At 40.1% G+C, this 25,408-nt stretch overlaps 1 protein-coding gene across 1 annotated transcript; it reads left to right on the forward strand.

Moving 5' to 3' along the window:
* Positions 1–230: 230 nt before the first annotated feature.
* On the forward strand, positions 231–25,237 carry MBTPS1 (membrane bound transcription factor peptidase, site 1). The gene is made up of 22 exons (XM_074158201.1): positions 231–417; positions 1,617–1,874; positions 2,280–2,483; positions 2,847–2,957; positions 5,042–5,151; positions 5,540–5,656; positions 6,669–6,736; positions 7,351–7,453; positions 8,207–8,358; positions 9,339–9,500; positions 10,068–10,212; positions 11,340–11,528; positions 11,964–12,136; positions 13,155–13,270; positions 15,271–15,427; positions 16,283–16,407; positions 17,410–17,487; positions 19,480–19,620; positions 22,001–22,132; positions 22,635–22,761; positions 23,446–23,576; positions 24,415–25,237. Exons 1-22 carry the CDS (start codon positions 231–233, stop codon positions 24,609–24,611), a joined length of 3,183 nt encoding a protein of 1,060 aa, XP_074014302.1. The 3' UTR covers positions 24,612–25,237.
* Positions 25,238–25,408: the final 171 nt, after the last annotated feature.

The following is a 25,408-nucleotide window of genomic DNA, read 5'->3' on the forward strand; positions in this document are numbered from 1 at the left end:
ACCACATCCTGAGTGACCAAATCCTTTAATACAAAATGGAGAAGAAACGTAGAAAGAAATGAGCCTGTTTATAAGGCTTTACCTCAAAAGACCATGAAATCTCTACTTATTTTGGACACAGCTTTAAGAATATCCGACTGATCAGCACAGTGAAAGCAACGTTTACTGAAACAAAAATGAACTAGTTTATAAGGAAGAAAATTGTGATTTGAATATATGGAATTTTTGGAATGAAATCATTTTCTTCTATGACCATGAAGTTTGCAAACATCTGGTTTGTTCTGGTTGTTATTTTACTCTGTGGCAAAAAACACTTTGGTACCAGACTAGGGAATTCCTCTCATGAGGCTCACATATGCCCTGGATGTTCTCGCCTTACTTTGAAAGTGGAATTCACTTCAACAGTCGTGGAGCATGGTAATAAAGAGTTAAGCAGTAAAAAAAAAAAAAAAACAAAAAAAAAAACCTGTGAAGATCAAGTGTATGTTACTGATTTGTGGTGTTTGCGCAATTTTAACATTCAGAGAGTTTCTGTAGAAGCATATAATCTGCCAAATTCTCTGTATTCGAAGAGAGAAACAGATTTATTTTTCAAAGGTTCTTGGTTTAACTGGAGACAAGATTCCAAGAAAAGAGAAAGGAGAGAGGGGAAATAAAGAGGATGTTAAAAGTAAAAATGGAGTGTGAAGGCTCAGGTGGCCAAGCCCGGTCACTTTGGTGTTTTAGTGGCTGTTTGTTTCGCCCCTGCCGGTGGTATATTTGAGGCTCTTTCATGAAATGTAACCATGAGTGGGCACTGAAGGGGTGAGAAAGGCCAGAAATCTCTGTGGTTTGTTCAAGGAAAAGTTTGGAAGTGATAGCACGTGCATGGAAAAATTGCAAAGATAGTTGTGAAGGGAGCAGATGAAAGACTTTGTCGGTAGATATCACTGCTGATATGGCAAAGGATGGCAGTAGGATGCCTTGACTCTGAGTCAACTTGCTGCCTCGGGTACCTGTAATGTTTCCGCAGTGAAGCTGTGCATGTGCCTGGGTGCTCACAGGCACAGTGTCCATAGCGACATTTCTGTGCGTAGTTACCCAAAAGCATACTGTGGTGAATGAAGTGGTGTGTGCTGGGGCTCAGCTCTGCTCGCAAATCACTAATCCAGATCAAGGACTGGACTGTTGGGACCAACTTTGTTCTCTGTGCATGTCATACTTGGCGTCAGTAAAAGCACTAAAACTCAATACCATCTAGAGGCTAGACGTCTCTAAATCATACATATCAAGAAGCATATTGAATTGGCATATCAAGCAGTTGTTTGTACTGCTGGATGTAACAGTAATTCTGTTACCTCTCCTCTGCTCCCCCTCATCGTTTTGCCTTTTTATGATACTTACAATTTTACCTTCCTTTCAAAGGTTTTTATCCTATTTTGCAGATTTCTTGATGAAAAAAAACCCCACATTATGTAGCACAGAAATTGCAGATTTCTAAAAGCAACAAAAAGGTGCCTCAAATTGTGATTCTTTGTTCTGGATAACTTAAAACAGAAATATTTTGACCTTTGCAATGTGAATGTGCAAGTAAACTGCTTAAACATCAGTTCTGATAAGTTGTGCTCTTGTTCCAGAGTATATTGTGGCTTTTAATGGATACTTCACAGCTAAAGCTAGAAGTAAATTTATTTCAAGTGCACTAAAAAGTAGTGATATTGAGAACTGGAGGATTGTACCTCGCAACAACCCAGCCAGTGACTATCCTAGTGATTTTGAAGTTATTCAGATCAATGAGAAACAGAAAGATGGAGTACTGACACTGGAAGACCATCCAAACATCAAGCGTGTAACACCTCAGCGGAAGGTCTTCCGATCACTCAAATATTCAGAGTGTAAGTAATTTTCTGTGTGGTTGCATGAGAGCTGCTTTGGAAGAGTCTTCTCAGCTTTATTTTGGACCATCAGCATTACACAAATGAGAAGTGCCCAGCTTTTATTTAATTTACAGAAATCTGTTCTTTTGCTTATAAAATTATCAGGGTCTTGTCATACCTTTGCTAAAGCACGGCAAAGATTCCAGCTACAATGTAGAAACATTTCTTTTGCAGCAATCACTTACCAGAGACCAGACCACTATATCCCTAGTAGATAAAACGGAAGCTTTTACTGATTTTGATCAGGGAAAATGGATACTCACTCATCTAAAATTTTTGTTGTAATATGATGTGTGTATTTGCATAAAGAGCTAATCTTTGGTTTTCCTCATACTGTATTTTCTTCATTCTCATTCTGCGTAGCTGATCTGATGTTGCACTGCAATGAAACTAGATGGACTCAAAAATGGCAGTCGTCTCGTCCCTTGAGAAGAGCAAGTCTTTCTTTAGGTTCCGGCTTCTGGCATGCAACAGGTCGACACTCGAGCAGGCGTTTGCTGAGAGCTATCCCACGCCAGGTTGCTCAGACCTTGCAGGCAGATGTCCTCTGGCAGATGGGTTATACAGGTAAGCTTTTGTCTCTTGGCTTAGAACAGTTACCGTCTTTGAAAGAACAAGTGAAGTGTAAGGAAAGGCTAATTGGCTCCTATGTGTTAATCCTTCATTGGGTGTCAGTTCCGGAAAGATTGAGAAATACTTCATTGTTGTATACTTATGGAGAGCTCTTCTGTGTATTTGTATACTATACTTAAGAGAAATTGATCATATTTATGATCTGTGGTAGAATATCTGAATTGGAATATGTTTTCTTTAAGATCTGTAACTTACTGAGCTTGTGACTTGCATGCTACATCAAGCATAAATGTTTTCTTTGACTTGATAGATTTGCTATGAACCTGAATTGGAAAAAGCGATGCTTTTGTGTTATAGGTGATGGTGTAAGAGTAGCAGTGTTTGACACCGGTCTGAGTGAGAAACATCCACATTTCAAAAATGTAAAGGAGAGAACAAACTGGACTAATGAGAGAACCTTGGATGATGGTGAGTTACTGTGCACAATTGTCCAACTATTCCTGACACTGGCATGTTCTATTTTTCATTGTAAAACTGCCATTGCTACTGTGGTGCTAACATCTATTGAAAGTATATATCTTGAGATTTTAAGCTGAATTTTGCAGTGTCCTGAGCACTTTGTACTGATACCAAATTCAACAAAGAGTATTAAGGTTCCAGGGGGGTGTTGCATAAGTCTCCTTTGAATGATAGCATTTAAAAAAGTCAGGGCCAGAAGACATTATTCAGGTATACATACGTTGTCAAAGTAGGTGGAGGCGAAAGCAAACCCCACAAAACTGTTTCGTTCCTGTTCCTTTATATGTGTTCTGCTGTTTCACCATGCATACATATTTCCATACGTGTGAGGGAGAGCATTTTACTTCTTTACTGTGCAGTCCTAAACTAATCAGAGTTTTGGCACCTTCCTGTAAAGTTTTTCTAATCTGTATAGTTTTCATCAACAAATACTGTGCTGACTCATGCCCATCAACGTTCCACAGAACTTTTTATTTCGTTTTATTTCTGCAGTATATTTGTGTTCCTTTTTCATATGTCGACCCTAGCTTGCCCTGACCATATGCATTCACAGATTATTAACTTCATACAGTCTGGATCAGTGAGTCAGTTGGCAATTTAATCCCTTTAGAGTTCAAGGTAATGCATATCTTGCTCAGTCTTGTGTGCACCTCCGTAGTTTTATTCTGTGTAGTATTTCTTGGCATTGCAGCACCTGATTTTTGTAGCACTTTCTATTAGTTCTGTGCCCAGATGGTGGCTGAACAGGCACATTCGGAGCACCGAAATACAGTGCACACACTAAAGCTATTTTTTTGTTGTTGTTTTTGAGGGGAGGAAAAAATGTATTTTCTTGTCTTTTTTTTCATCCTTAGCAAAATATAGTTATTACAGTTAGGATAAAAATCTTTTAAGAAGTTTATGTAAAAATAAGTTGGCCTTGTGACTTGCATTTTTCAAAATAACCTTTTTCTCTCATGGTTGCTTTGTGTGGCTCTTGATTTTACTGGTAGTAATCAGGAGCGGGTACACCGAAGAGTATATCGCTCCGAGTTTCATCAGCTGGTCCTCTGGCCTAGACAGCACTGGGAATTCTGGCCCCACCGAACCCAGTAGCAAAATAGGATTCAAGAAGACTAGGACTGAACCCAGTGTTTGCGAGTTGTTGTAAAGCCTGTTTTGTATAGGCGGTGTTTAATAGTGCAAATCTTTGACAATTAAATGGTTTGTCTGCTAACCTCATGAAGTTCAGCCAGGCCAACTGCAGGGTCCTGCACCTGGATCACAGCAATCCCAGGCACAAATACAGGCTGAGTGAAGAATGTCTGGAGAGCAGCCCTGAGGAGAAGGACTTGGGAGTGCTCATGGATGAGAAGCTCAACATGAGCCGGCAGTGCGCGCTGGCAGCCCAGAAAGCCAACCGCATCCTGGGCTGCATCAGAATAAGCGTGGCCAGCAGGGCAAGGGAGGTGATTTTACCCCTCTACTCTGCTCTGGTGAGACCCCACCTGGAATACTGTGTCCAGCTCTGGAGTCCTCAACACAGGAAGGACATGGACCTGGTGGAACGGGTCCAGCGGAGGACCACGAAGATGATCAGAGGGCTGGAGCACCTCTCCTGTGAGGACAGGCTGAGAGAGTTGGGGTTGTTCAGCCTGGAGAAGAGAAGGCTCCAGGGAGACCTTTTTGCGGCCTTCCAGTACCTGAAGGGGGCTACAGGAGACATGAGGAGGGACTCTTTATGAGGTAGTGGAGCGATAGGATGAGAGGTAATGGTTTTAAATTGAAAGAGGGGAGATTTAGATTAGATTTCAGGAAGAAATTCTTTGCTGTGAGGGTGGTGAGACCCTGGCCCAGGTTGCCCAGAGGTGTGGTTGCCCCATCCCTGGAGGAGTTCAAGGCCAGGCTGGATGGGGCTTTGAGCAACCTGGTCTGGTGGGAGGTGTCCCTGCCCATGGCAGGGGGGTTGGAACTTGATGATCTTTAAGGTCCCTTCCAACTCTAACCATTCTGTGGTTCTATGATCTTATTTTGTTTCCTTCTCTCTGTGATAGGTTTAGGCCATGGGACCTTTGTAGCGGGTGTGATAGCCAGCATGAGAGAATGCCAGGGATTCGCTCCAAATGCAGAACTGCACATTTTCAGAGTGTTCACCAATAACCAGGTAGTTATTTTACATGTGTTTCAATTTCTGCCTTCCCAGATTAATGCTGTATTAATTATTTCCTTTGGGAATATTACAAGCACTTGTAAATGTCGACATATTTTCTTTGATAAGTGAGAAGGATACATCTTTCTGTTTAAAAGAGACTTACTACAAGACATCTTACAGTTTCCAAATGTGGTATATTTTTCAGAAATAATGAGTGGAAGTCTGGTCTTACAGTGTTGGAGCAATCACTCAAATGTACTAAGCACTAGAAATATTAGGAGACCATTGTCACTTTTGTGCTTTATTTTGATGTTGTTTCTCCTGTCTGTCTGAAGTCTGTATTGTCATGGGATCACTGGATTTTCCAATGATAGCTTTTCCCCCCCTCTTTCTTACATAGGTCTCATATACATCTTGGTTTCTGGATGCCTTTAATTATGCAATTTTAAAGAAGATAGATGTGTTGAATCTAAGTATTGGTGGGCCAGACTTCATGGATCATCCATTTGTTGACAAGGTTAGTAGGAGGAAATACAGTGGTCGTGGTATTTATATCCCTCATACAAATGCTGGGCTTGCAGAGCTACTTGTTTGCTGCAGCTGCTGACAGATTCTGGTGCTGCTGACAGTTTCTGTGGGGGTTTCATTTGCATGAGAGAAATTTCGTACAGTGTACAGGCTTTCAGGAATAGATTTAAGGAATGGATTTAAAAAAAAAACAGCCAAAATATTCAGGGAGCTTTTACAACATGCTGTATGGCTCTATGTGCTGCTAAGAAGTCTGGCTCCCAAGCAGGCAACTAAGTGGGCCCTTAATAGAAGAAGCTTAACTGAAATCCACCCTTACTTTTTTTTTTTTTTTTAAATCAATGCATGGTTAATTTATTTCTTGGAAAAAATATGTATAGTGTGAATTTAGCAGCAAATTGTTTAAGAACAAATAGGTACAAGTACAGGTAGTTGATTCAGCTATGTGATAAAGGATTTGATTCAGAATAAGATGGAATTAGGTTTTTGTCTTTGTAAATGTCATGGTTCCCTGAATTGTTTTTCTGTCCTTCAGAAGCACTAAGTGAATTAGTTTATGTTTTAAAAAAGGGTACAATCTTCCTTTGTAAAGGATAATTAAGGGATTCAAGGCATAGAAATTCTTTTTTTTTTTTTTATGACTTGCATTGAAATTTAGTTTGACAATGACTTCATTACTCTTCCCAGAGTGTTACTGGAGGGCATTCAGAATAACTTGACTTCGGCATCTGGAGTGCCTTGTTATGGGTGGTTTTTCCTTTGATGTAACCTAAATATGTCTTACCAGCAGTATTGCTGTTGAGGCTGGGTTATTGTTCACATAATCTTAAGAAAGTTTGGATCTTAGTAGTAAATATACCAGTGAGAGGTATTTTATAAGTCCCCATAAGAAAAAGAGGTTGGACCAATTGTTGGCTTATGTCAGGCACCATGGAATGTATGTTTGCTAGAAAAGTCTCTTTTTTGTGGCAGAGCCTTATGGTACACATTATTTTTTGTAGGTGTGGGAACTGACAGCTAACAACGTCATCATGGTATCTGCTATTGGCAATGATGGCCCTTTGTATGGGTAAGTTTCAATCACCACTTCAAAGAAAATTAAATATGTTGTTATTATATGGTTTTGGAAGCAGTTGTGCTTGGCTGAGAAGTTTTCCCTTCTCCTTTTTGCTGTAATCTGTTTATAGAAAATGACTCCAGTTAAACTCTTCTTTCCACTGTCCTTATCACTTGCTGTAGTAGTACTGCAATTTGTGAAGTACCTACCTACATATTTTTCATTGAAATGGTGGAAAGTCAGTAAAAGAATAGCAGTACTCTCCTATACTCTCCCAGACATTTCCCTGTTACTGTGAGCAGACGTCTTTGGCTACTGATCTTGAATATAGAAGGGATCGGACCAGAATGATTTGTGATATATTTCTAAAATAAATGCCTAAAAATAGATTTTGTTTTGTCTTCAAGATAACATGGTTTGGCATTTACTGAGTTAGTTACTGAGTTACTAACTGCCTGAAAATTTGGTCTCACTAGTAAGTATAAATGTATCGGGTAGAACCAAAATTTTTTCTGTGGAGGTTAAAAAGGGTGTCTGACAGAAATCCGATGGCAGCATGTCTATTATCAAGATAAACTTATGATTGTCTTGGTTTTTTGATCTTCCAACCTCCTAACTTGTTCTAGGACTCTCAATAACCCTGCTGACCAGATGGATGTGATTGGAGTAGGTGGCATTGACTTTGAAGATAATATAGCTCGCTTTTCATCTAGGGGAATGACCACTTGGGTAAGCCACTTTGGCCAGGGCTAGCCGTACTTGCAGCCAAAATAAGCCTTGGAAAGGGAGCCTTTTTTGAAGGGGTAATCCCATGCAGATGGTATGTGTTGGAGTAACCAGCGATAAAAGATCTCATCAAAGATCAGAATGGTTAGAGATTACAAGTCTTTAAGCAAGAAGCTTAATGTTCTTTGTGGGGTTTCTCATCATTAATCTTGACCACTATTGACATTTTTGGTGGATTTGTAAAATGTTTGGTACCTTTTGGTTTAATGTGAGGACTTGCCTGTGTGGTTAAATGTGCAAAAATGAAGGCCTGCTCTTGTCCTTTGGTTTACCTCGCTACACGTAACACTGCACTTATTTGCTTGTTGAACCCAAGGTGCCAGGTACTGCACACAAGATTTCAGATGAGATTGCATTGTGATCTTGATTATATAAATATTATATGTTTCCATTTGTGCTGCATCTCATTCATTAGCCAGGTAGCAGTGTGGTTATCCTTTTGTCAGTGATTTTGTGCTTAGCATAGGTACTAGAGTAATCAGCAGTAATGTTAATGTAGAAACATTGAGAACTTGTCATAAACAGCTTGAGTCCTTCTTCAGGTGTTACTTGCTATTCCGTGATGCTGACTCTCAGCTAATTTAGTTGATCATTTTCCTTCTGAATGACCTGCAGTTAATTTAAATGCCCAGATGAGGCAGCCAGTGTTCATTATGTATTAGGGCAATAATCCGTCTGTTTTCTTTTCTTTCACAGGAGCTACCAGGAGGTTATGGTAGAGTGAAGCCTGATATTGTTACTTACGGCTCTGGAGTGAGAGGTTCTGGTATGAAAGGTGGATGCCGCTCTCTCTCTGGGACAAGTGTAGCGTCTCCTGTGGTGGCAGGTGCTGTTACTTTGTTAGTGAGGTAAGTCTTAAATAAGAATCTCTAAAAAGATACTGATGCAGGAGAGTCATAAAAGGCCCTATAAAGGAACCCACCAACTAAAACTAAATTGTGTTTAGATGTAGGAAAAAAATTTGGAGGATGAAATCACAGTTCTTCTGCCTTAGACATTACCTTGTCTGACTAGCTCCAAGTTTCCTGGGAAAAACTTGAGAGCTGTTTTGAATAATAATTACATCTCTGAAAATACAACTAGGGAGAACAATACTACAAAGTCATTTTGTCACATTTTTTTACCATTTTGAATTGCTGAGCTTGTCAATTGTGTTGTAGAAGTGTCCTGGTCTTTGAGCAGCTGCTCAAAGTAGGCACCTGTAGCAGATAATTATCTAAGTACTTATAAATTTTATAGGATTTAGGGTTTTATGGCTGTTATCTGGTTGCGTAAGTCATCTGTTGCATACTGAAGAATTGAAAGGAAGTTGCAAGTTGTTGAGTTGCAAGTCTGTACTTTGTGTTTCCCATTGCTACTACATAAGCGTGAGACAAACTTTTATTTGAAAAATACTTATGCCAGAAATTCAGAGTCGTCATCCTATTTACTCCATAAAATGGTGGGTTTTTCTTTGAACAGCAAAGCTGTTTTTCCCCCTGGAAGAGTCATGTTGCGAAAGATACCAGCAAGTTTCCAGTTACCAAGGCTTTGATTTTCAGAATACTTTGTTGACTGCTGGTCATGGAGCACACTGTGAGAAGAAAAATTCATGTAATATTAGCTTTTAAGAGAAATTGGTCAGAAACTTGTCAGTGGTCTTCAGCTGTTCCAGTGAGAAATCAAGTAATAGACAAATATGAACTGTAGATATTGCTCACAGCAACCTGGGTTTTGATTGCATTTTCTTTAGATCAAATGACTGTTAAGGCAGAATTTAGCATTATACAGGACTAGCTAGAAATGGGAATAAAGGCCACCTAACGTGATCTATTATTCCCTATTACAGCACAGTTCAGAAGCGTGAAATGGTGAATCCAGCAAGTATGAAGCAGGCACTTATCGCATCAGCACGTAGACTTCCTGGAGTCAACATGTTTGAACAAGGACATGGCAAGTTGGATCTTCTGAGAGCTTATCAGATCCTCAACAGCTATAAACCACAGGCCAGGTTAATTTTAATCCTTAATTAATCAATGATACACTATAATCTGCTTTATTTCTTGTAAGAGAGCAAGTGATGCATGTGCAACTCAGTTAAGCAATCTGTACTTACGCAACAAAGAGGTCTTGCACAGATTTTATGTAATTGTGAAGTATGAATTTTGACAAGAGTGGATGAAAAGTCAATGTATTTTCTGTGTAAGTTGTAGCAGTGTAGGGGAGAGAGTCTGTGAGAGCTAAATTTAATTTCTCTTCTAGCCTCAGATGTTATGAGTAATGTAACTTAGAACACAACAGAAAAGTACTTAAATTTAAACTTTCCAGAATAAGAACATTCTCACTGTGCTGAAAAGTTTCTTTTATTTTATTATAATCTTTTCACAAAACTTAAAAAAAAAGAGGGGGAAGGAAAAAGATTTTGGGACAGATTTAGGAAGCGAGGCAAGAGCTTGACGGAGTAGCTATGACTTGCATGTTTTATCTGTAATTTTTTCATAGTTATGTATAGTGGCATGTTCTTCTTTTGTTTATTGATCTATTATTTTCTAATTTTATCTCTTCCATTCTGCTGTAGTTTGAGCCCAAGCTATATTGACTTGACAGAGTGTCCCTACATGTGGCCCTATTGTTCTCAGCCCATATATTACGGAGGGATGCCAACCATTGTTAATGTTACTATCCTTAATGGTATGGGAGTCACTGGGAGAATTGTCGACAAGGTAAGACTTGATGTTGTTCCATGTCCTGACTGTTAATGTTGCTAAAAGCTTAACAGAAAAGACAATTTTAGCTATGAATTTCATAGAACAAATCCGATTGCATCTCTGCTGAGAGCAAGAGATGCAAAATGTTTGATTTTAAAGGACGCACCCAGATTAGTAAGATTTGTCAACATGAACTGTCTAAGAGTTTTCAAGCAATGCATTGGTTTCAGGGGTGTGTAGCGTTTTATCTTTGTAAAACCAGTTTGGATTGACAGGTACTTAAAGATTTCTTTGTATTCTCTGATAGCAGTTAAAATCTTCTGGGTGGACTTTCCTCGGGGTTTTTTTTTTTTGGTCTGGAGCATAAGCAATCTCAGTAAAGGATCCTAACTTTATGAATCATGCCTCTTCCATGGGTCAGAATGGCCTGAACGTATTGACTTACCAAGGTCTGCTGCCTGTAGAAGAATCTGTTCGTCTACGCCAGTGATGTTGAGCATGTTGGTTGACTAGGGAGGTTTTTAATAATTTTTTTTTTTTTCATTAAGCTTTAAGTAAGTTTACATGTAGAACAGATTTGGGAAGTTATGAGGTTAAGTAAGGCACCGATTCCAAAACTCTAGTCAATGTAAATGAGCTTAATTTCAACATTTTAGTGTGAATCCTGAGGTCTGTTTTGGATTTAAACTTACGTTAAATAGTATTGAAGCTCTTGTCCGACATCATTGGCTTATGGCAGTACTCTGACACAGCTGCTGTAGTTTGCCTGTTTGTCTGTTACAGCGATAGCTCTCTTTGTTACCAAAAGGAAATTTTGTGTTCTTCCCAGTAAAGTCTTGCACAGGACCCCAGAATGTTAAAATGTGTGTGCTTAGGCAGCATGCTGCAGGTGGCTTCTTAGAGAGTCCTGCTTCTGAAAAGCCTATAGTGGGGTCATTAAGACTATCACAATTAGGTTGATTCACTGACACAATGCCAACCTTTTGGGCTTGGTGGACATTTTTAAATTTGACATAATCTTCAGAAGAGCTAAGATTTGTTATTTCTTCGTGCAGAGGAAGAGGGCCATGTGTGCAAAAATATTGTGACTACAAATACTGGTTTGTATTTGAATACAATGTTCTATATTCTTCATTTCACAGCCAGACTGGCAGCCCTATCTCCCCCAAAATGGGGATAATATTGAAGTGGCTTTCTCCTATTCCCCCGTGTTGTGGCCTTGGTCTGGATACTTAGCAATTTCCATCTCTGTAGCAAAGAAAGCAGCATCTTGGGAAGGCATTGCTCAAGGTCATGTTATGATCACAGTATCATCAACTGCAGAAAATGAAGTAAGTTCTGTGCATTTTGGTTTTTCTGTGTTAATAATTATTAAAACTACTTCCCAACTTCATCATTTTATTTGTTTATTGTGAATTCTAAGTAAAGTGTTTTGAAAAAGAGATTACTTAAATATATATATTTCTTCTGGAACCATGCTTAATGGTTCTGGAGAAGTTCTTAACGTTTTGAATGATTGAATCAAATCACAGTTGTAACATATTTTAAGTATTTGCCATTCTGAGCATAAATATAACCTGTTGAGTGCAGAAAAAGTACTATGGTGATTTAAGGCAAAACTCACCTCTTTGTCTCCAGAGCTGGTACTGGTGACTAAAAGTACATTTGATACTTCCATTTTTTTGGTGTTTTACAATCCGCAGTTAACTGATGAATGTTCCTGGGGGGGGGGGAAGGATTTCACTGTAGTTTGTTCTGTCCTTCAGTCTAAGAACGGCGCAGAGCAGACTTCAACGGTGAAGCTTCCAATAAAAGTGAAGATTATTCCTACTCCACCTCGTAGTAAGCGAGTCCTTTGGGATCAGTATCATAATCTTCGTTATCCACCAGGATACTTCCCCAGGGATAATTTGAGGATGAAGAATGATCCGTTAGATTGGTATTTATCTCAGGTTCTATTAAATCAGTATTTCTTGATTGTGTGTTAATGATACGGGATAACTTTACTGAGTGCCAGAGAGCTCTGGCCTTTTTCAGTGTGGCATGAGATTATCTTTTCTAAGAAATCCATGAAAAGCACGTGGACTCTGCATGCTTTTGGTGCAGGATTATTTTTTTTTTTTGCGCTCTATGTATTTATTCACATGAAATTAAAAGCTTTTACAATGCACATTTAAGGCACTGAGATTTTTGTTTGGGTTTTGAAGTGTAGCATTTTTCTTTCCTGCCCTAATTTCTCCTGGGAAGTTAAGGGGGCCACGTTATTAGCTACTTCAGCATTTGCTTATCAAAAAAAACATAAGCAATTTGAAAGACTGAATCCTAAAGGAGAAATCCCTTGTCTGTTGAGGGAGACCATCTTCAAAGCAGGGTTCGCCTCAGCTGATGTCTTCCGTAGATGGAGAGGGAAACCATCCGTAGGAAGAATTGTGCAGCGATGTATAAGTGAGGATTAATTGGGTCAGTGACTAAGACATAGGCTTTGGGGAAGCTACTTGGAGCACTCAGATATGGCGAATGGGTAGGAACTCTCTGCTGAGTTTCAGCAATTATTTATACAGGTGGTCCCTGTGTGTTTCTTCCAATTAGTAGTTAAAACTGCTCTTACTGGCTCTTTTGTGAGGAGGAAGTCCTGTGAGGAGCATCTGTTTTTAATGTAGCAGTGTTTGTCTGTGACGTGATGCAAACACGTTAGAGTAGAGTTATGTTTTGTAAGGAACGTGCTCGATCTCTAGCTTTGACTGTATAACTAACACTTCTCTGTAGCACTTGGAACCGGTGTAATTTGTGAAGAATTTTGCAAAGAGGAGATCGTGCTTGGAAAACTGCAGGTTATAATTTGAAAAAAAGTGGACCTTTTAGAAAGGAAGCTAGGGAGTAATCTATAATTAAAAGATTAATACCAGATTTCTGCATGCCAGATTTAATTGCCTTCAACACTTCTCTCTTTTCCTAAGGAATGGTGACCATATACACACAAACTTCAGGGATATGTACCAGCACCTGAGGAGCATGGGGTACTTTGTTGAGGTTCTTGGTTCCCCGTTTACATGTTTTGATGCAAGTCAGTATGGTAAGCATGAGTTAATTGCCTTGTTCTCCATACTCTTAACTTCTTCGTAAAATGACCTGGGTTTTGGAATACCAAAAATGCTGTGGGGGCACAAAGAAAAATTCTCATGGTGGAAAAATATTCTAACAGTGGGTGTATTTATTATTTATATGCTGATATTTAGTTGTGTAAAGTGTCACTGCAGGAGCTTGCTTGGGAGTCTAGTAGAATTAGTGCAGTTTTCTATCCGCATAATGAAAAAATGGGAGGAAGAGCCCACCTTTGAGTGAGTTAGAAGTCCCTTTGTATTCAGTCCCCCAAAGTCAGATCTGTATTTGCCAAAATCTTTTGGCACAGTCAAAGTGAAGCATGATGTAAATAGAAGACTAAAATCAGAAGTGTCCATTCTGTTCTTTGGGGTTTTTCTCCCTTAGAAGTGGCATTTTAAAACATTGATTTTTGTGGTAGGTAAGAGAGTGGGGAAAGTATTCCATTCAACCATATGTGATTAGCAAAGCAGTATGGGGCTTCTGTGTTCATCAGGAAGGAGATTGGATAGATTTTCCAGGCAGGGGACGGCCAGGCAGTCTCCATGCACTTTTCTGCTCGTTTCCCCCTCGATTTAACCATGACATGCTCCAAACAGGCCGTCTTTCAGGCTGTGATGTTCTTTAGTGGACTGTAAAGTGAGGGTGCATTGTCCTGACCTTTTTCTAGTTCTGGAAGGGTTGTCAGTAGTTATCACTTGTTTATCTTGATTCTTCAATAAATATGTCACCATTGGTTTTTGAGTTCACTGAATGTACAACTAGATAAAGAAATGGTAGCCCTTAAAAAAGTAACATAATATTTTCTCTTTTGAGACCACTAGTTTTATAGTTGATAGGGAGCAGCATTAGGCGACTTCTCTCTCCTCTGATTCACCATTACCTTGTACCTCATTTGATTAGTGGTTTGTTGGGCTTCCAGAATTTCCTCCATGGGAAGGAGTAAGGGGTGGAAAATGCAGTGATCTGTGGTCCATCTACCACTTCTGTTTAGGTTATATTGTCTGCAAACTTGGTGAGGGTGCACTGTCCCATTGTCCATGTCATTAACATGCTTTCTACAGGATCTTTATCTGAAGGCTTTCCAAATGCAGGCTGCCTGGACTTGTAGAAGAGGCCTGGTTGCAAAGGACTGAGACGCAGAGCAAGCATCAGTGCTTGATCAGGTTGCTCAGGGTATCGTCCTGTCGAGATCTACATTGTCTCTGAGGATGGAAACTCCACCACCTCTTTGGGCAGTCAGAAAGTGAAGAAGCAAAGTGACTTGATATTTAGAACCAATCGAACAGCATAAACACATTTTCAGGGAATAAAAGTCTATTTTTCTGGTTGTGTTTTTCAGTGATGCAGAGACGGTTGTGCTTGCTTGTTGACAGGAATGGGAGAGGGCTATATGAAAGTGGCAATGGCACTTTAGTCAGGACTACTAAAATGCAGCTGTAGTTTTCAAGGTCTGAATCAAACTAAGTTGCAGAGTACTTGTTGTCTACCTGGCTGCAAATCTGCAGTAGCGTGTGCAGTGCCTTTTAGAATTGCAGCAGTGAAACACCTTCTCACTAGGGTTGCATCTACATTAGCACTTTCGTTTGGATCAGGATTTGGATCAGTGGTGAATCTCCTGATTGTCGTCTTCTGCCACAGTTTGGCTCAGTGTGTGGAGCATTTGGGTGAGACCAAACTGCATAATACACACCAGACATAGGCGGGCATTCAGTTCATGAGACCATACAAGCACAAGTCTTAAGTAACACCCTTAAAAAGAGTACTGTGCTGCCAAACTAATTTTTGGATACATTTGTAAACTGAATCATCTTATATTTCCCATGCTTAAATGTTACTTCTTTAGGTGAACTACCAGAGCAGGGCGTGTGGACTAGATGCGGTGCAAAATGTCCGTTTGTGTTGACTTTTGCGTGGGTTGTGTGAATAGTGATAACATTACAGTCAACAGCCTGTTTTTGCCTTTACACACAGGGACTTTACTGATGGTGGACAGTGAGGAAGAGTATTTTCCTGAAGAGATCACCAAGCTGAGGAGGGATGTTGATAACGGACTTTCACTTATAGTGTTTAGTGACTGGTACAACACATCTGTGATGAGAAAAGTCAAGTTTTATGATGAAAACACAAGGTACTGATTTGTGTCAGTTCTTTGGGAAATAAAATGCCATAGAATTGCCATTTTATGCATATATTACCCTAAAGATCCCGAATGTGATATGATGTACTTCAGCACTTGCATGTTGCCTGTTAAGAAGGGACTACCTGAAGAGCAAAATTGACCTTAAGCTGCAGCTTAAGGGTAACAGCTACCTATTTTATCATGATTGTGAATACTCCCTTGGGAATGTAATCTCTTAAAGCCAAGAAAAACATTTACAATGAAAAGAAGTAAGAAATTGGAGACTGGCAAAGAAAAATGGATGTGTTTTCACTTTCAAGGAGCAGAATAGAAAGAAAATGTGTATTCCAAGCAGTATCACCAGGTTATGCACCCATTATTGAAATTATTGTATAAAGAGAAAATACACCAATATCACCCGTAGGTGATAGAGACCCTTATAATTACTTTTTTTGTCAGCCTGTTTTGTGTTACTGTTCAGCTAGAAAGATCTGTTCTGCAGTTTGTGAGCAAGTAACGTTTTGCTTCATTAGAAAAATGAGATGCAGAGTACATGACTGTTGGTTTTGACTCAGCTAAACAAAGAGCATAAGACTGAATTTCCTTCTAGCAAAGAGGAGTTTTCCATGGAACTGAAATGCACTGAGAACTTTACATTAGTATTAACTTTTACTCAGAAGCGTTGGTGTCAGAGAGACAGCTGCTCACATGCCTCTGAAGTTAAATGTGGCTTTGAGATGTAGTTCAGTATTTAAGTGACTTTGAAGAAGCCTGCATGTGGGAAGACAGCTGACTTTTCATTATACAAACCCTGGGAGTGTATTTTGTATACTAATAAACTGTGTTATGCTGTAATTTTTACAGACAGTGGTGGATGCCTGATACTGGAGGTGCTAATATACCAGCTCTCAATGATCTGCTGTCTGTCTGGAATATGGCCTTTAGTGATGGGCTGTACGAAGGTGATTTTACTATGGCAAATCACGAAAGTGAGTACTGGAGTCCACTGCCTATGTCCGCTATGGTGTGTTGTTTGGAAAATAGCTTTCTGTGAGAATGAGGTGGAGCGAGAGTCAAAGGAACCACTCACATTAAGTGAGAAGAGTCTCATAAACATGCTTAAATGATTACTTCCTTCATAGACTGTATGTGAAAAATTTTCAGACCAGGTAATGCATGTCCTCAGTTGAAGCTTGCATTCCAGGTGCTGATACTTAGCAGAGTATTGTCTGTATTTGTCTGGACTATAAATATTAGTTGTTAAATTGAAGCCTTTGGTTTTAATTTTGCAATTATGTGGAAATTTGAAATTCTGGAGGAAGAAAATCGATAGGGACTTTTTCCTTGGAATATGTCAATTTAGACATGCATCACAACATCCTGAAATGTATTGTAAATTCTTAGAATCTTTTGAATTGTTTCCCCTGAAATGAAATTGTTTGGGATTGGCTTCAAGTTCAAGCTTTGTGGTTAGGCCACAGGTCTGTGACCTTCCTGTTTTCTGACTTTCTAGGTCTAGGCAGTCTTTCTTTTTATCTGACCAAGTCACTTGATGTTTTCAAGCATTGTTTCCAAATCTCTTGTCTTTTCACTGCTTCATTTGGAAAGTGTATGTGAAAAGAGAAGTCACCAGTGTTGAGGTTTCTGTATGCTCACCAGTGCTGACTGAAGGAGACAGGTTCTTGGTAGTATAAATAGCGTCTCTTCATGTGAAATACTACATTTCTCAAGGCATTTGATGAAGCTTTTAAGTTTGAAAAATATAATGTCAGTTTCCTAAATGGAAAGATGAGAAAGCAGTATGTAAAGGTGAACCTGTGAAAGCTGTGCTTTCTCTGTAAATACACATATTGGTCAAAATATGCAAATTCAGAGCAGTGTTCCTGGGAAAATTTTCTTCTGTGCTTGTTTTAACAGCTCACTGAAATATGATGGGAAGGGTGGGAGTGTCATTTCTAGTCTTTAAACTGCAGTTTTGCCATGTCTTTCAGTGAATTATGCATCAGGATGCAGTATTGCAAAGTTTCCAGAAGATGGCATTGTCATTGCACACACTTTTAAGGATCAAGGTACGCGCTTTCTGGTCTTTTTTCTGTGTTTTGAGTAGAACTTTGAAGTAAAGAGCATGAGTAAAGCTACAAAGTCTAAAGGTATAAAAACAATGGAGGGAAAATATGAGAAGAAACTTCTTTCCGGTGAGGGTGACAGAGCCCTGGAACAGGCTGCCCAGGGAGGGTGTGGAGTCCCCGTCTCTGGAGATTTTCAAGACCCGCCTGGATGCCGTCCTGAGTAACATGCTCTGATATGCTCTGGGCAATCCTGCTTCAGCAGGGCAGTTGGACTAGATGATCTTTATGGTCCCTTCCAACTCTAAAAACTCAGTGAAAATTCAGTGAAAAATTCAGTGAAAAACACATCAACAGGGTAGGCATTCTTCCGTCTTGCCTAGAACATGTTGTTGGATGCCTAACAGGCAGCTACAGTATGATTCTGTGCAATTACTATAATACAACAATATCCATGTGTATATATGCAGTCGTTTATCGTATCTGCTGTATGTAAACACATCTGCGTGGCGGGGAGGAGGGAGAGGGAGAGTGTCAATTTGACAAGTAGCCTGCTAGACCTGCTTTCCCTGTTGAATCCTTTTCATTGCAGTCATGAAGCAAAAGAGCTCGTGTTTTGCTTCTACTACCTAAAGGCAGTATCTAAAGAAAAGGAGACTAAATACTGAATTTGAAGTTTGTCTTATTTTGGTTTTTGAAATGAGCGTAAGAGGTGGGAAACCTTTAACCTAAAACCATCTTTCAACAGGCTTCATTTTAGTTCCTTTGTGAACTGGGGTATTTTCCCTCCTGCTGCATATTGGAGCTTTCAGTTCACAGGAGATGAAATGATTGGCTGGATTTGTAAGATATAAATGGCAGGTTTACAGCCAGGTGTCCTATGGGTTTTGCTGCACATACCTGTTTATACTGGGAAGGTTCCTGTGCTTTTTTTCTTCTTTTCTGTTCATCGATTATCTCAGTTATAATTGTAAACATCTTGCAAACACATCTTTTAGGTTGCCGCTTTATTACTCAGACACTTGCAGCGCTTTTGGAGGCAGGCTTTTAAATGATACTCCTTCAAAAATTTCTCTTCACAGTATTGGTACAAGTGTTTCAGAAAAAGGCTGAGAAACAGATCTCTGAACCATGGCAGGGCTGGACATAACGAAAACTGGCTCTACCTGAGAGCAGCTGGGGTGAGGAGGGAGTAAAATTTGCCAAGGGAAGGTGGAAAAACTCACTTGAGTTTCTTTTTTTAAACTTTTGGTTTAGGTACCCTTGCTAAACAATCCTTTTTGCTGCTGAATTGAAAGCTGAACAGACAAAGCACAAGGGTAACGAGTAACTGCAGAGTCGCAGAGAGATTCAAGCCCAGCAGTCTTTAAAATGGGCTTACCCTGAACGGCTGCTTTAAACCACTTAAGTCAAAGCCTTTGTCTTGGAGCTGCTGCTTACAGAGAGACAGATGTTGTGTTTCACAGAATGTCTCTATTCTCTTGTTAGTTCCACAGTCATTTTTTTTGTAGGAATAGGTAGGCATGGCAGCAAAGTAAGTTAGGGAAGAGCAGTGTGTGTTGTGATGGCTGATTTTTAAGTTCCTGTGTCCTGTAGAATTCTGCAGAAGGACTAAAACAACATAAAGCAATCTGTAAGGCAGATCGTTTTGATTTTAAACCTGCTGCTGAAAATATTAGGATTTTTCGTTTGAGAATATTGAAGATGATCCAGGTTGTGAGGTCTTTTTCTGCTTTTCCACCAAAGAAAGAAAAGCATTAGTACCGTAGAAAGCTTCACAATCTGGGTCTTAGAGCAGTTTCATTTTTATCGTAACATCATGGGGTTTTTGAAAACATTTTGCGTAAATATGTCACATGAAAGAGTGGTGTAGCTGCATTTGTAAGTTTGCAATGTAGGCTGTGTTGATTTATAGGTACGTTGATATTGTATCAACGGTATATTGATGTTGTTTTAGCTTTGCAGACTAAGAAATTTATTTGTGCTTTGCTTTAGGTCTTGAAGTTTTAAAACAGGAGACTGCTATAATTGAAAATGTCCCTATTTTGGGACTTTACCAAGTTCCTTCCGAAGGTGGTGGCAGAATTGTTTTGTACGGTGACTCCAATTGCTTGGATGACAGCCATCGCCAGAAAGGTGTGTGAGCTTCAACGCGCAGGAAAAGTTATTGTCCAGTTGGGGGTTTTACAGCTCCTATCAGAAGTAGATGTTTTCTAGGGAATCTAAATATTCCAAACTTGGGATTAATCCCAGTTCTGCTGAGCTCTACTGAAAATGCTGTAAGGTGCCATTACAACAAAAGAGCACCCCACATTAAATACCCCCCTGATAGTTGGGAGCATTCCCTGCCCCTCCCCCCCCCCCCCGCCCAGGCTCCTTGCCTGTTTTTCCATTCCATGAGCTTTGGGGGCTGATTTTGGGGTAGATTCTTTATTGGGAAGGTTTGGTTGGTGGGTTTTTTTGCTGCTTTGGGGTGGTTTTGCTTCCAGAAAGCAATACTGTTAACACATGCTTGATTTGAAGTTGTGAAGAGGCCGTTAGGGGATGCCTTCACTATTTCCCCAGTTGCATTTTCAAACTGTTTGTGTAGTGCAATGGATTTTAGCTTTTGAGTTTGCTCATCAGCATGCCTTGTTCCCTTTGCAGTGTTTCCTGTAAGGATATATGGTAATGTTCAACATTTCAGTTGTGCATTACTATTTTCAGGTTAATTCTGCTCTGACACAAAAGTTACACAACCGGTGTAACTATCCCAGAAAGTAGAAACTTCTGTTCAAAGCATTTGTTTGCAACTCTAGGTGGGAAGTATGCGAGTTGTGTGTGTGTGTGGTTTCTGTGACTGCCAGAGAAGCCGTTTTCTCTGTGTGGTTGGTCCTTATAAAATCTTTTTCTAGCACTTTGTCTGATCTGACTTTTAAAATTTTTAAGAGATTGATTGGGTTTCTCATGACATGTAAAGCACAAGATGGTAGATCTGTGGCTCGAGAAGCTGAAGATAATGCAACGTGAGGTCTTTTTCTGCATTTCCACTGAATGGGATGTTCAACCTGAAGTTTCCTTTTGTGATGAAAAGTACACTCATAATTAAGCTTTTGTCACTGACATTTTAAAATACTGGATTATGTAATCCATCCCTTGTCTAATTTATTTACGTTTAAAGGAATTTACTGCCTAAGGGAGCTCTCCGTCTGCAGCTCGTTTCTTTCTCTCCCAAACATTTTCTTTTTTCTTTGAAAGTTGTGTGGTTTCTACTTACTGTCTTTGGGTGCCTTCCAGTGAATTGCTGTAACACCAACATATTGGTGCCTTATGGACTTGCTGTAGATTATTGAAAGCACATAGCATAAGATACGTAGCTTTAAATTAAGTAATAGAAAACAGTGCTTTGTGACTCCCTAATGCTGTTAAATTCAATGTGACTTGCGAAGCAAGAAAAAGTGGAAGGCTCCAAAGAAATCCTTTAAAATTAGCTTTTAAGCTGTGAATCAGGAGCTATGTCTCCTGCAGAGATACCAGTGGCTTTAACTGAGGTGAATTCCTAACATTTGTGAATATAAATCCTTAAAAATCTGATTGACCTCTTTAAAAATCAAAGGTGAGGGTTTAAGGGACACCAGGATTATGAGGATTAATTCCCATTCCCAGCCAACTGTTCCTGGGGGGAGAAGTTATGAGAAAAATAGTTTGCTGTGTGGTGGAAATAGCCGATAAAACATCGTCCTGCTCCTGCAAATGTGAGTTTTAGAGAAATGTGTTGTTGACTCACTGGACTCCTTGTTCGTTAAGGGTAACTCTGGATTGAGGTAGTAGTAATTTAGGAGGGAATCAAAATGAGGGTTCACGTGCTGTTGAAGTGCAAGGGAAACCCATGATCAAGTATATATTGTGGCACTGATGCCCAGCCTGGGCTGTACCACAGCTGCTGTAGCACTGCTTTTGCTTTAGCTGGGACAGAGCCAGAACCTTTCCCCTTCATTTGTTTATTTTTTTTAAGCTTGGGAAAGCAAATGGGTCACAACTTTCACTTGAATGCACTACCTTGTTCTTACTTTTCTTTGCAAGGTATTTATTTTATCCTTCCCAAAAAAGTAGTTAGTTCGCTGTTTCCCTCTTTAGAATGATATCAGAAGTTCTGAGCTTCCTGTGTTTCCACACCAAAAAGCCTCATAATTTTTGCAGGGACTTGGGTGGCCTCGCACAACCTGGAATTCCCGTATTTAAGACCTGTTGGTTTATGTCCTACTCCTCAAAAGAGCCAGATTTTGTGCACAAGAGAATATTTTAAGACTGAATGATTATTTTTGTGTTTGTGTATTTTTGTATTTGTGTGGGGTGTGTGTTGAAAGTTGCATCTTTCTGAAATTGGATCTAGTACTTCAGAAGGAGAAAAACAAGAGCCAGAAAAACTGATTGCACTTCTAAACGTCATTACAGCCTTCTTAACAGGAAGATAAGCCATTTAAAATGTGGCATAATGCATATCTTGTTTTGGGGCTTGGGGCTGTGAAATCCACAGATTGCTTTTGGCTCCTGGATTCCCTCCTGCAGTACACTTCTTACGGAGTGATGCCGCCAAGCCTCAGCCATTCTGAAAACAGACAGCGACCGCCGTCAGGAGTTGGCTACTCTCTCCCCGAGCGGATGGAAGGTGAGAGCCTTAATTTCCCACAACTGAGGGAGTGTCAGGGTGGAATTGAGGAAGACTCAGGCAGACCTCTTGAGTTATATGCCAGTAAAGTTAGTTTGGTGCGAGCTCTACGATGTTCTGTTGTTTTACTAGAAGAGAGCACTTACTGTAGGGATTTGTGGTGATACAGTTGTGATTTGACTAAAGAAAATGTTCTGTTCATAGAATAGGAATTTTTAGATGCCTGTTTGTGCCAGGGAGCATTCTAGTTACTACCTATGGAGGTATATAAAGCATTCAGTCTTGTCTCATGTGCTGCCAGCAAAACTTGGATTATCTGCCATTGTAGGTGCAGTGTCTTACTGTTTTGTAAGGTTAATTTGAACTGAGATTTAGCTATGAGTCATCATTACTCTAAAGAACTCCTGTTTTACAGCAGCTCTGTTTAGCCGGGGGTGAATGTCGGTAACTCTTATCCTACCAGTCTTTTGCTGACCCAGTCTGTCTCTGCTGTGAGTTGCAGGTAACCATTTGCATCGATACTCAAAGGTGCTCGAGGCTCACTTGGGAGACCCTAAACCCCGGTCCCTTCCTGCTTGTCCTCACCTGTCCTGGGCCAAACCACAGCCTTTGAATGAAACTGCCCCCAGGTTAGTATATGTCTTTATTATAGTTACGCAACAAGTCTTGCTTTTGAGTTCAGCTGAAAAATTATTTGTTCCATCTGCTTTGGAAAGAGACAGCTGGAATGCCTTTCCTAGAGAAGTACCAAATTGCAAAGAGGAAATGACGATTAATGCCTCTTCAGTGAATAATTCTGACTCGCCTTATAGCTACGCTGTGAAACTGCAGGATTTTAAAAATAGCTTCACAAGTAAATTCACTGTTGTGATTGATCCCAAGTTAGAGTGGATGGACTTGCTTAAATCCATTGTCACTGCTTGCCTTTGAAATAGTTTTCTGAAGCAGCTTCTTGGACGGCTCACCTAACTCTGCCTTCTGGTCTATCATTTGTCAGTCACTTGAAGGAAATGTGTCAGCGTGTAGCCCATACTTGTCTGCTGAGCTGCTAATGGTGACTTTTGGTACTTGGTGTGCAAGAGAGAGAGTTGTTAGTAAATAGTTGCCAATCCAAGTGTGTCCCTGTGGTGTCTTATTTGAACTCCAGAGGCCTGCAAACTGCAGATCCTAAAGAATGGATCGGATTATCATTTGGTTCCAAACTAGTGAGTTATTTGTAGGTTCCAACTGTCACTTTCTCTATATGTTTCTACAAAATTCCTTGCATTCCTGAAGCAAGTGAGCAGGTGCCTCTGTCTTCAACTTTCTTCTAGCAACCTTTGGAAACATCAAAAGTTACTGTCAATTGACCTTGATAAAGTGGCTTTGCCCAGTTTTCGACAGAATCGCCCCCAAGTAAGACCATTGTCCCCTGGAGAAAGTGGAGCATGGGACATTCCTGGAGGTAAATATTGAAAAAATTGAAAGTCACTGTTTTGCTTTTTTTTTTTTTGTATAAGCTTTGAAAAAACTACAAACAGCGCAGCCAGAAGAGAGGTCACATGTTTATTTTCAGTTGTGAAAAACATGCAAATAATAGTGTGGCTGTGTTGGAGAAGGCTGACTGATGAAGCCTGAGAGAAATATTTTTGCGTATCAATATTTTATTCAGAAGAAACCTGGGAGGAAGATTTTGGTGGGTGATTTTTAGGTAGTTGAGGTTTGTTTTGGTGCTGTTCAGACCAAGGGGTGTCAGCAGCAGTCCCTCTCCTTGGGAGCTGTGGCTGGATACCTCCTGCTAGTTAAAATTCCTTGTGTGAGCGCACAAAAGCAGAGTAAAAATGCCTGTAAAAATGAAGGATTTGGTTCTATAGCTCATCCTCACCATGTGTGTGCATGTGCTCTGGAGCAAGCACAAAATCACTTTCCTCGTAGCATCAGAATTTGGTGTGTGATTTATAAAAATTGCTTAGTGGTAAAATTATGGTCAAGTGTTTGCACTGCTGCTCTAATGCAGACCAGAAGGTGGTTGCTGCAGGGGAAATCTGGGTTACACATGAACGTGCCCAAATAAGTCAGGGTGGAAATGCTCGTGCTTTTCTGTAACATTAGCATCCTGTCTTATTTTCGCTAATCGGTCTGCAGTTGTTAATCTTCCTGTCTGAAATGTGATCTGATTAATAACTGTTTCATCTTTGAAACGCAAGTTACCATCAGATCGCTTCGCTCAGTAGTGTTAACGCTGCAAAGACATCATAGCTCACATGGTCGCAAGTCGCTTCCAAACCTCTTTGCCTTCCCAGGTATAATGCCCGGCAGGTACAACCAGGACGTGGGACAGACTATTCCGGTCTTTGCTTTTCTTGGTGCCATGGTGGTTCTGGCGTTCTTTGTGGTGCAGATCAACAAAGCGAAGAGCAGGCCAAAGAGACGGAAACCACGAGTAAAACGACCACAGCTTATGCAACAGGTTCATCCACCAAAGACGCCTTCTGTTTGAAAGCTCTCATTTGCCAAAGATGACCTCCTCCTACCAGTTGCTCTCCTGGGTGATCCATCGCTCCCAGTGAAGGTACGGTGAACACAGCACTGATCATACTGGTGACTTGCACTTGACATCATCTCGTAGTCTTTGGTTTCTGGAGAGAAAGAGAAAAAAGGACCTTGGTTGATTGTCTGTTTATAGAACTGCAGCTTTAAGCAGCCAAAGCCACCAAAGACTTGAATACTGTTTAAATGGCTGCTCAGTCACTACATATCCCAAGAGGGGAAAATGGACCTTTTTTTTTAAGCTGACCAAACTAAAATATATTTGTTTAGAGGCTATTTTCTATATTTATTGTTGGGGAGGGCGGGGGGGAAAAGTCACTTTAAGGGCCTCTGCTAAGGAAAAACAAGTGCATTTTTTTGGATGGAATGCAATTTTCTAGAACGGTATTATGCTGAAGAGTATAACGTACACCATTAAAGGAGAGAGGGGGCGAGAGAGAGAGCAGTACAAACCGGTGAGGCATACTCCTGCAGTTTATTTTTATAAAGCCAACTACCATGATGTTTTGTAATTTTTGGTCATGATATCACCATTGTTGGTGAAGATTTTCAATAAATATGTTATCTATATGAAGCTGAGACAATGTGGTAGATGGCTCTTCTTTCCACTACCAGTCACAGAGAGCAAGCTGTTGAGTAGAGAAAATTCTCATGTCTCCCCCTTTTTTTGTAGCGAAGCTGCGAGTTTTTCCCTGGCAGCTGCTTTTATCGCTGCTCCAAATAAGAGTGCCTTTTCCCAGGAGGAGC

The sequence above is a fragment of the Numenius arquata genome, chromosome 13 (assembly GCF_964106895.1).
Source record: "Numenius arquata chromosome 13, bNumArq3.hap1.1, whole genome shotgun sequence".
Taxonomy (NCBI): Eukaryota; Metazoa; Chordata; class Aves; order Charadriiformes; family Scolopacidae; genus Numenius; species Numenius arquata.

Coding starts and splice junctions, on each gene's coding strand:
- MBTPS1 (XM_074158201.1), top strand. CDS start 231: ATGAAATCATTTTCTTCTATGACCATGAAGTTTGCAAACATCTGGTTT. Junction 6,737..7,350: donor AATGATGGCCCTTTGTATGG/GTAAGTTTCAAT, acceptor AACTTGTTCTAG/GACTCTCAATAACCCTGCTG. Junction 7,454..8,206: donor CTAGGGGAATGACCACTTGG/GTAAGCCACTTT, acceptor TTTCTTTCACAG/GAGCTACCAGGAGGTTATGG.